An 11,272-nucleotide genomic window follows, 5' to 3' on the forward strand; every position below is an offset into this window, starting at 1 on the left:
TAATGATAATTTATTACCCCAGTACAGAAGTTCAACATTGGTTCGACGTGTATTGGAGGCCTTAGAACATGGCAAAGACCAAAATCTTCAAATCATCACTTTAGCAATTTAAGTAATAAGCACCTTCTTTTTTAAATTATATCATCTGTTCCTTTTTATTTTATCTGTGCAAATTCTTACTTTTCATTATAATCTGTTTGTTTATTTTCTGAATAAATTGTGCAGCTTTTCGTTATTTGTTATACTACCCTGAAATTGGCTATATAAAGTAAAAGAATTGTTATATGACATTTTATTTTGTTATTGTGAAAATGGTCATATAATTTATGTTAATTAGTGTAAAAGCCTTCGAGTTCGCTTAGGTCGTTGTTATAGGTTACCGTTAAATTAAAATACGATAAACATGGATCAAGAACCCGAAAGCCCTCAAAAAGTATTGAAACATTCACTTTTAGAGAAAATTAATAACAAAACGTCTATCACGTAAGTAGCTTTAACTGTTTTAAGATGTTGGCATTTGTGACAAAGTTTCTACCCCTCGTATCCTTTTATTCCAGTTGTTCTAAGGTACCAGAATGTCTATTCGAAGCTAAGGCTGCTGAAAAGCATTTCAGTAAATTTGGTCGTGTACAAAGAATTCGCTTGCTACCGAAGAAGTTGATGTGCATTGTTGAATATGATCAGCAGAGTTCAGCAGAGCGTGCCGTACTAAATGCTGGTGCTTATGATGGTTTTATGTTTGATGTAACACGGATGAAGCCTAGAGTGTAAGTATATTATGTTTGATTTGGAAAAGCAAATTTATTTCTACAATATTTTAAAAAGTATAAAACAGTCAAATCTCTAACATTTTTCATAAATAGCTTTGTGTACTGCAGCAAGGGTACAGTAGTAGAATGAGTCTACACAAAAAAAATTATAAACACTTTAATACATTCTACCATATAAAGTTTAAATATGATCACATATTCAATTTTTTTTTAATCTACTCTTGCAATGTTACTATACTCCAGCCACATTCGATCTGGAATTTTAGTAAACAAACCATGTGTCATCGTAATTAGGGTTTATACACTCTTAATAAAAAATAATAATAATTATAATTACAACTATATTCATTATAACACAATTTCTGGTTTAAACGCAAAAAATTTAATTTAATACAGAATCCAAAAATTTTATTTAGCCGGTCAATACATAATTTATATGAAAATTAGCTTAAAATAAAAGTTTAAAAATTTTTAATTACCACTGTAATATAACTACAAAACTAACAACCCTATATTTTAATACTGACGTAAAGAAATCGCAGGTTTGTAACATTTGGAGTGTTTTTTAAGCAATTGTCAGATTTAGGAAGGTATATTATAGCGAGACAGGCTCTTCGTAATTGGTCGTGTATATTTTTAGTCGTATTATAATGGTAGTATAACTACAACAGGTACACATAGATTAAAAAAAAGACATCTTGTTTTGGCTAGCATAAATATAGCACTAAAATCACTACTTCAAATTAATCTTAATGAGTCCTGTAGTTTGGGAAGCGATAGATAAATTTAATAAAGCGAATTATATAAATACGAGGTAATTAATACTGATATCATTTTTCTTTATTTTAAAATTGGAGGTATTATTTTTGAGATCTACATTATTCCAGATGATCATAAGTATTATAATTATAACCAAGAATGCGCTTAGTCCTTTGTCTTAAATATTTTATAATTAATCATCAAATTTAATTTTTATTAACACCAAAAATAATTGTTGTACATATTTTTAAAAATGTTTTGAGCATCTGCCTGACGTTGGTTGCTAAGCAACGCTTTGTTATTAAACATTCCACATCGAATTTGGCTGGAGTATAGAATTCCTAAGCTAGGTCTTGGTTCTAACTGAAAATTTTTTTTTTGTCTTCATATAGCTTTTTTTCAACATTTATTATTATTATTATTTCATTTTTGTGATATATTTTAATGGCGACAGATATATAAAACAACTATATATATTATATAAACATTAACACTTCGATGACTGAATTACAATCTTTCAGTAGAAGAAAAAGTAAGAAAGATGATGATCCGGAATGGGTCCCAGACCCAGAGGTAGAAGAGGAACTGACAGCCATGAGTGGAGCACCTTTATTTACCAGAATCTCCAGACAGAAAGGTATTTAAAAAAGATTTTCTTATATCTTAGGAAATGAAACAACCTCCTATAATAGTTGTGACATGTGACTTTGGCAAAAGAAGAATTGGGTTTTACTCTGTTTTTTGTATTATTTGGTTTATAGGCTATACTATACATTAGCTCCAGCTGTTGTTTTAGGGAATATAACTATGGTCTTACAGAAGTGCAATTAAATTCTGACAGACAGTATTTAATAAAAAAAATTGTACATAGGCTATTTTTCTATTAATTTCTAAATACATACATATTAATTACATAGAATAAAAAAGTTTAGAAGTAGACATGGATAATTGAGTTGGAAAATTAGATATATGTTGAAAAATTATCACCTATGTACCACAAGGTTTTTGTTACAACAGTATTCTTCTCACAAATAGGGCTCTTGTTATGTTAACATTTTATATTCCTTCTTTATATTAATACTATAATTGACTGTCCTAATTGTTATAGTACAATAACTGTTTTCAACATTTGGGTAAATATTTTCAGTATTGAATGTGTATCATAATTATTGTTAGCTACTGATCTTCAACAAAAACATTGTTATATTTTTTTTGAAAAAGTCATTTAGACATTCTGTAGTATATTTCTTAACATCATTGCACCAGTGCAAAGCCGGGTTGGGTCACTAGTATTATATAATATTATATTTTTTACTAATTTATAGGGACAACTAAAATAATATGTATGTCTTTGCAGCAATGGATGTTAATGTACCAGTGAGCTCCATGAAGCCTATGAAATCTCCTATAAGGAAGAAAATGGTGACAACTACACCAAAACGAGTGAAGAAAGTAGCTGTGTAAGTGCATTTATGTAGAGTTCAATAAAGAATTTCTATTTCAAATAAACTCGTAAACTAGTATATTTTGGAATGTGTTGATTGTGTTGTTTTACTTTGTAACAGTGTTTTTTGTTTTGTAGTAAGCAACCTACTATGAACATTGAACCTCCTGTGTTGGTGACTACAGTGCCAACTTTGCTTAATACTAAAGAGGCAGCACTAGAATTGCACAAACTACGCTCCAGGGTATCTATGACACCTGATGAGAAATGGAGGACATTAGATGCAAGAGACAGGTAAAATATAATATTTAATACAAAATTTTATTGCAAGAAATTTCAGGTAACAAAGCTCCTTTTTTTTACCGAGTGCAAAATACATATTCACCATTTTAATATCCTACCCTTATAATCCACATGCACTGTAGAGATTGGTCAGAAGTTTTTATCCCATTAGACTGCATTACACCATACATGATTTTGAGTTAAGAACATGATTCATGCTCAGGGCTGCTACTGTAAAAGTCAAATAGACCTAACATGGAGTATTTTAATTAATTTATGGTTAAGTGAATAAAATAATAATACCTTCTCTTGGTAATAAGCATTTTTCTATGGATTTTCTTATACATATAATTTAAAACTCACAGGATTCTGAGAGCATGGGGTGGTGCAGGTTCAAGAGTAAAAGTTGGTGGAGCGACCATAGGAACATGTCCTGATATGTGTCCAGAAAAAGAATTACTACACAGACAAGCTGAACATCAAGTAAATTAAAATTTTATTTTATTAAATTAAATTATGAATCAAGCCCCATAAAAAATTTGTACTAATTTAGAACAAATTTATAACTAATTTAGATACATGTAAAGTTGGCCATTGAAAAAAATTTAATGAAAATGGAATGATATTGTCTACAGGTGATGACATTAGAAACAATAATTGATTCTGATGGTCTATTAGAACCATGGCGAGCTGTGAAGCAGTACAGTCGTAGCTCTGCTGATCAAGAGATTCCAATGTGCTATGAGCTAAGACCAGCGACAGTCCTTATGAGAACCTGTGTTTACCTCCTGCATGAAATAGCTGATACCTCTAGACAGGTAAGATGTATAAAATCATCATTATATAAACTGCATATAAATGGCAAAAATTAAGATAAATAAATACACAACTTTAAACTGATGTGACACTGGTGGAGGTCTATGTTAATCTATGAATTTGAGAAAATCTACTACAGTTTATTAAATTTTGTTAATAATTTATCCTATTTTTTTCTGAAGGTATCTTTGGCTGACTGGTTTCATTTTATGTGGGATCGTTTTCGTGGAATTCGCAAGGATATTACTCAGCAGGCTCTATGCTGTGCAGGTATTTGTTTATTGTTTTTTTAAATTATATTGACTACATAAGATATGTTATATTCCGTTTTCTATGTGTCGTATCTTTGTTACAGATTCAATTCGTATGGTAGAGATATGTGCTCGTTTTCACGCTCACTGCGCTGCCCGTCTTGCTGACTTAGAACACACTCAGTTTGACCAAAAATTAAACACAGATAATCTTACTAAATGTCTTCAGACCCTTAAACATATGTATGCTGATGTAAGTCCTGAACAAAAGCCTAATGAAGCTGAATTCCGAGGATATATAGCTCTACTAAATCTTGGCGATGCTAACTTCTGGTGGGAGGTTAGTAATATTCATACCAACTTCTTAACAGAACCCTAATTTTACAAAAACTTTTTATTTTTATTTAATTTTCCAGATAAAACAATTGCCACAAGAAGTTCAAAAGTCAGAAGCTATTGTATTTGCTATACAAATCTACACAACCTTGGACAACAATAACTATGTAAAATTCTTCCGTCTTGTTAAGGAAAAAGCGACATATCTACAAGCTTGTATACTTTTGAGATATTTTAATGATGTCAGAGCAAGAGCTTTAGCAAGAATTATTAAGGCATATGCGCCAAGAGGTGGATCTCTATACCCAGCTGCAGATTTAATTAAAATACTCGCTTTTGAAACAGTTGAAAGTATGAAATCATTCATAAGTCACTATGGGTTACGATTCGCTAAAAATGAAGCTGAATTATGCGTTATTCTTAACAGAAACCAATTCATTGAAGATAGTGATCCATATCCTATCTCTAGAGCTATAAAAGTTATAGAATCAAAAAGACAAAATACAGTTGGTGAAGTAATCTCTGGAGGTCGCCTTCCGACATACAACTATGCAAAAAATAATGTACATTCAAGTTTTAATAGTGATGGTAGATTAAAGGAGACCTCTTTAATCGCTGAAGATTTAGAGTATGATACTAGAAATGACAGTAATAAAGACGTTAACACTTTAAAATCTGAACTACAAAAACTTTTACAAGTCGGTAAAAATATTGGAATATCAGAAAGAATTTTAGAACCAAAAAAGAGTGGTATGTTTACCAAAGCTGAAATAAGTCCAAGAAAAAGTCAAAACTTATTTTCAAGGGCAGAATATGATACAAATCAAAGTAAGGTCTTTTCTTTTCAAGCAGCTATTCCAGTTGCATCAACAGAAGTTATTAAGAATTCACCAGAAAAAGTTTTGGAAAGCTCTAAAAATCTGTTTACATTTTCTAAGCCACATAAAACAGAAACTCCTTTACTCCCAGGTAATGTGTTTCAGACACGAAGTACGGCCTTCGCTACAGAATCCTTTTCAGATAGGCAAAATATTTTTAGTAAGGGAGGCGAAACTGGAAATTTGTTTAATTCTTCAAACAATTTATTTAATACTAAACAAGTAGGTGATGGTGTAAAAAAAACAGTTATTGGAAAATCTATATTTAATCAGCATGTTGATACGAAAAATGAGACAAATGTCATGAATAACAAAAATATTTTCATGAACCCAAGTACAAATTTGTTTTCTAAACCTGAAAGCATTACTAGCAATGTTTCCACAAGAGTTGACAGTCATAACTTATTTCAAAAGCCTGTGGATGGTATAAGCAAGAGTTCTAACATTTTTGCTAAACCTGCGCAAGATCAGTCATCAATAACAAATCCTTTTACTTCTAAAACTCTGTTTGAATCAACATCGAAATCAGAAAATAACACACAAAGAGATATCCATCCTTGTCCTCAAAATGGCGATACATCTGTTGCAATATCACCTGGGAGCTTATTTAAAAGTGCAAATCAGCCTTTAACTGAAAATCCATATACCATATTTCAAAGCAAAAATAAAGCCCCATCAGTGGCTGAAAATATATTTCATTCTGTTCAATCAAAAAATAATGTATACGAATTTGATAGTAATCATGGTAAACCAGCTGCCGAGTTACCTAGTGTTGGGCAAGACAATGAAGAAGAGCAAAAAAGACTGCAGGAAATAAATAGGATGGAGCAAGAAAAACTTGAGTTGCAAAGAAAAGAAGAAGCTAAACGTAAAGAAGAAATAAGGAAAAAAATGGAGGAGTTGAGAAAAATGGAAGAGCTAAGAAAATTAGAAATTGAAGAAAAACGTAAGAAAGAAGAAGCAAAGAAACAAGAAGAATTAAAGAGAAAAATAGAGGAAGAAAAGAAAATGCAATTAAAGCTTATTGCTGAGGAGAAAGAAAGGTTATTTAAAGAAAGAGTTGAACATGAATCTGTTGAATTATTAGATGAATTTATTAATGAGATTGGAGATGAAGAAGTAGGAGTTATTGTTAAAGAAGAGAATGAACGTTTAGAAAATCTTATTTCATTTGCCAAAGAAATCACTGAAAGCTTATGTTCAGATTTAATTAATGAAATTTGTAATTCCGAACTCAAAGCTGAAATTTTCAGAACTAGAAAGGTTATGAAAAAATGGTTCTCAATTTGGAGATTACAATTTGTTAGAAATTATAAAAGGCGAAGTCTTTTGGAAGAAACTCCAGTTTGGTTACCAGACAAAACGCCCCAAGAAGAAGCAAGATATTTGAGGAGATTGAGTGAAAGAGCAGCATTAAAGAATATGAATGCTATTCACAGAGGTTATAGATTTACAGGAGAGTTGAAACAGATTCCAACTCCAAAACCATACAATGTTTTAGATATTATTCGATCACCTCTTTTGAAGCGCATGAAACAAATAGAGTATCCTTATGATAAATGTTTCTTTTGGAAGGTTGCTCTAGTGTCGCCTGGTGATGCAAAATATCTTTATAAAAAAATAAACATCGAAAAATGGCTAAATTATGTTTTTAGTGACCGAAACATACATGATGCAAGCAACAGTTTGATTTTTGTTAACAAACAGTCATGGAATAATTTGATGGAATTTGCTATTTCAATTAGTCTGATCAATAAAGACAAATTAAGCATAGCTAATGAGGCTCTAAATGGTGCCAATGGTGTAATATTTTACAACACTGATATTGATAATAACTGCATAGACATCATAGAGCAAACATTGAAATATAAATATCAATATCAAGTAATACCAATTGTTCTTGTTACAGCACAATTTAATGATACTGGTATACTAAATCATCTTCATGACAAATTAAACATTTTAAAAAATAATAATACTATTTCTGGCTATAAAGTATTTACCATTGAACATGAAAATATCAATGAATCCATTAATACTTGTACTAAAAATGCATTAAAGTGGCTCGCAAAGAATTTTCCAAAGTCACCACCTCTTGAAATAGATTATCTCAAATCAATTTGCCAAAGGTACTTGGGTTTTGAAATATGGCATAAATTAAAATCTGAAAAGGACCAACAAACAGATTTGGTACTTAAGGATTTGCAAAAATTAGTAACTTGCTACAACAGTGCTGTTGATAAATTGACTCAAGTAATAACAAATGAAGACAATTTTAACTATATGTCTTTTCCTTTAGAATTTAAAAAATATTTAGATGATTCTTCACCATATCCCAAGCCATATGAGTTTATTACTAGCAGTGTGAAACAGTCAGATAATGTAAGTGCCATAAAATATATGATGAAGAAGTTGAAACTTCCAAATCCTGTATCTGCTTTTCTACCCAACAGTTTAACTGATATGCAAAAACAGATTAGGAAATATTGTAATCAGATAAGTTGGTTTCAAGACCCCGAAGAAGTTGTCTGTAAAGTTGTGGCTATCTTACCAAATGAATTTTCTGACATAGATATGCAATGTGATCAATTTAATGAATATTTTAAGAACTATGATCTAATAGATTTATTAAATGTAATTGTGTATGAAAAAATAAATAGTTTGAATAATTTTGAAAATAAATTTGCTATATATATGAAATCAGATTTAGAGGAATATCGTAATGTTCATTGGTTATATGAAGTAGATGTTTATAACAAAAGTAAACATCGGGCTTTGGAATACGAAGATGATATTGATTATATTATAGATGCAAAACGTCGAAAGATAGATAATCATTCATTTGATTTGAATTTAACTTTAGAAGATAAAGATTCTACTATGGTTGAAGAAAATATCCAATTAGTAAATCAAAATATATCTACCTATAACAACTATAAAGATGTTGTGTCAGATCTGGAACTGAAGTTAAATGAAGAGAAGAAAAAATCTGAAGAATTAGACGCTTTACTGAGAGAAGCTCTTCTAAATGTTTAGTGAAATTATTCCAAGTAATGTAAATGTTAATTAAATGAAATCATTATTTAAATAAATTAATTTGCATAATTTTGGTCACAATTTATTTAACAAAATGTTTTAATTAGTACACAGTTAAGTTAGATTTTTCCTTTATTTCTTGCACATTGAAGTTTATTCATCACTACTGCTGTTTTGAACAACATTTAGGCAAGCATCAACAAATTCTGTAAATATTGGTTCTTGCATGTACTGATTAATTAGTAGGTCAGGGTGAGGTGAAGAATCCAATATTTCCAGTATCTCTCTTACATGTGGATTTTGTAAACATTTTCTTAATTCAGTTGATTGTTCTGAAAAGGAATATAAAAATAAAATAATTATTTAAAAATAAAATGAGTTACGGTGTCATTTCATTTGAATTTATTGCATCTGACTTTATTACAAGTTTGCAGATTTAACCATAACTTATTAATTCAGATTTAGTTAGCTTTTGTGATATTAAGTTGTATTAAGTCATTTGTCAGCCAATATGATGGCTGTGTGGTGGCATGTACAAGCTGCATGCCATAGTGGATAGTATTTGGACATTGCAGTATGAGTATTATTATTTTATATTAAATTCTAAACTAAAAGTAATCTAAGTTACTCCTAAGTACATATACAGCTGCCAGTAAAAGTACCATCAGAATTTGTCCAGCTATTTCAGAGTAGCCAGAATAAACAGACGGATAAATAATATTTTGGTACAGGTCCCATGTATATAGAAAAATAAAAGTGGTTGTTTATTATTACAAACAGATACTCCATTTTTATTACATGTAGATATAGATAGGTGTGTTAAAATAAGATCAGTAGGTAGGTTTTGGGTTATTTGACATTACTAAACATATTAAATGTCTGATAATAAGTTGTAACTGAAAACTATGATTTCTATATTATTACATATTAGTATATCTCAACTTTTTTGGAGTTGTGTTTTATCCATATCTCTAGGATAATATAAAACCTTATGACATTAATAATTTAGTTTTCACATTAATAAAGATACTATACGATATTTGAATTTAGTATTTCTTTTACCCAATAACTTTAGCCTTTCGAGTGGCACTGTGTCATCTGTAGGAAACTCATCTGTGTTATGAGATTCTTCTTTTGGCGCTTGGACTTGTGTTGGTGGCGGCGAGCAGGGGTTCTCTTTGTGAAGCTTACAGCAAGCAACTGAGCAACTGCAATGAACATGGACATGCTTTTATACGTTATTTATTAAATTTTATATTTTTAAGTATGTTTGTGTACTTACTATGGCTCTCTGCATATTGGGCATTTGTATTTTGAATCCTCCCCACACTGTATACAATAATACATGTCAAACTTTTGGGTGAATCTTCGGTTGAGTTTTATTTTCTAATAGACTAGTCACAAGACTATTACTATCAGTATTAACTTAACATAAACAGTTCATGAAATTTTTAAAGAAAAATACAACCTTTTTTGACCAATGACAGTTGACATTGACAATATTGACATTGACTTTAAAAGTTAAACTATAATCTGTTATTAATATAAATATTATTTTAACTATAAATAAAACTATTATTTTTCTGTTATAATGTACATTTAATTATATTTTATAATTATTTCTGCTTTACAAAATGTAATACTGTTCAATGATTACATTTATTTACAAGATAGGTAACATAATAACCTACAGAAGCTTTAATTTGTTGTGGACCACAACTTCTCGATTTTATAATATAAAATTATAATAATCTTATGGATTTAGAGCACGAAAGGGGTAGCGATGTATTTGTTGTAATTATCGTAATAATATTATACTGCAATGTTATTGTCTTCATTTGCTCAAATATATACAAAAATAAATGACGGGTTAATCCTTTCCCGATTCTATGAGTAAAATACGGCTCATGGCTATTGCTTAATAAGTTTGTGTTTACTCTTTGAACAGGGACAAAGTTTATTAAAAATTATACGTATGTAAATCGTATCAATTATTATAATATTTTAACTCCATCGAGCTATTACATACTTAACAGTTCGAATTCACTGAGGTTTGTTTTAAGAGGTACTGATAATGAAATGATAATTTATTGAGTATATTTATTATGCCCGGGACAGGTCAAAGGCTGATAAAATTTCACTTATGATTTACTGAACAAAATGAAATGTTACTCTGGCAAATGGGTGTATCACATGGTTGGATTTTTGGACAATACTTTTTTGGATATACATATATGTAAACGATTTATCTTATTGTGTTAATAAGACTTGCAGCATTGTGTTGTTTGCAAATGATACATTTCTCGTTTTAATTAGACCGAAAGATAAATCTATACAATAATTGATTTACGATGCCGCGAACAGTGTTTAATAAAAATCTAGGTACAAAATCAAAAAATGTATATCATATTATCTGCAGAATTTTATGTTAAATTCTTCTGCGCTTATCTTGAACAATACTGTAAATTAAGTTTGTTGAATTTTATAAAATATTATTATTTGATTCCAATTTACAGTACTCGTTTGCTTGTCTTTAGCAGGGAAACTAAGTAGTGGAAATTATGCGATTCAAATTAATTAAACAACTTGCAGACATTTGTTCTGTTAGGCAAGTTTATTTTAGTACTTATCATATGGTCCTGTTTCATATGGAACGTTGTTATGGGGTGACGATATTATATTGAACCTTCCGGACTATTA

The 11,272-nt window shown here is 30.0% G+C and overlaps 2 protein-coding genes across 3 annotated transcripts; one reads left to right on the forward strand and one right to left on the reverse strand.

Moving 5' to 3' along the window:
* Nucleotides 1-186: 186 nt before the first annotated feature.
* Nucleotides 187-8,642, forward strand: LOC124534018. 2 transcript variants are annotated; one of them, XM_047109637.1, is made up of 10 exons: nt 187-483; nt 558-767; nt 2,051-2,166; nt 2,887-2,989; nt 3,112-3,267; nt 3,621-3,738; nt 3,891-4,073; nt 4,254-4,341; nt 4,427-4,662; nt 4,739-8,642. In XM_047109637.1, exons 1-10 carry the CDS (start codon nt 404-406, stop codon nt 8,570-8,572), a joined length of 5,124 nt encoding a protein of 1,707 aa, XP_046965593.1. In that variant the 5' UTR covers nt 187-403; the 3' UTR covers nt 8,573-8,642. The 2 variants fall into 2 exon arrangements, with proteins under 2 accessions (XP_046965593.1, XP_046965594.1); XM_047109638.1 differs by having other exon boundaries at nt 2,054-2,166.
* Nucleotides 8,639-9,966, reverse strand: LOC124534019 (zinc finger HIT domain-containing protein 3). Its single transcript, XM_047109639.1, has 3 exons — nt 9,855-9,966; nt 9,635-9,780; nt 8,639-8,904 (listed from the first exon to the last, which is right to left on the reverse strand). Exons 1-3 carry the CDS (start codon nt 9,917-9,919, stop codon nt 8,726-8,728), a joined length of 390 nt encoding a protein of 129 aa, XP_046965595.1. The 5' UTR covers nt 9,920-9,966; the 3' UTR covers nt 8,639-8,725.
* Between the last annotated feature and the right edge of the window lie 1,306 nt (nt 9,967-11,272).

This window comes from Vanessa cardui, chromosome 12 (genome assembly GCF_905220365.1).
Source record: "Vanessa cardui chromosome 12, ilVanCard2.1, whole genome shotgun sequence".
NCBI lineage: Eukaryota > Metazoa > Arthropoda > Insecta > Lepidoptera > Nymphalidae > Vanessa > Vanessa cardui.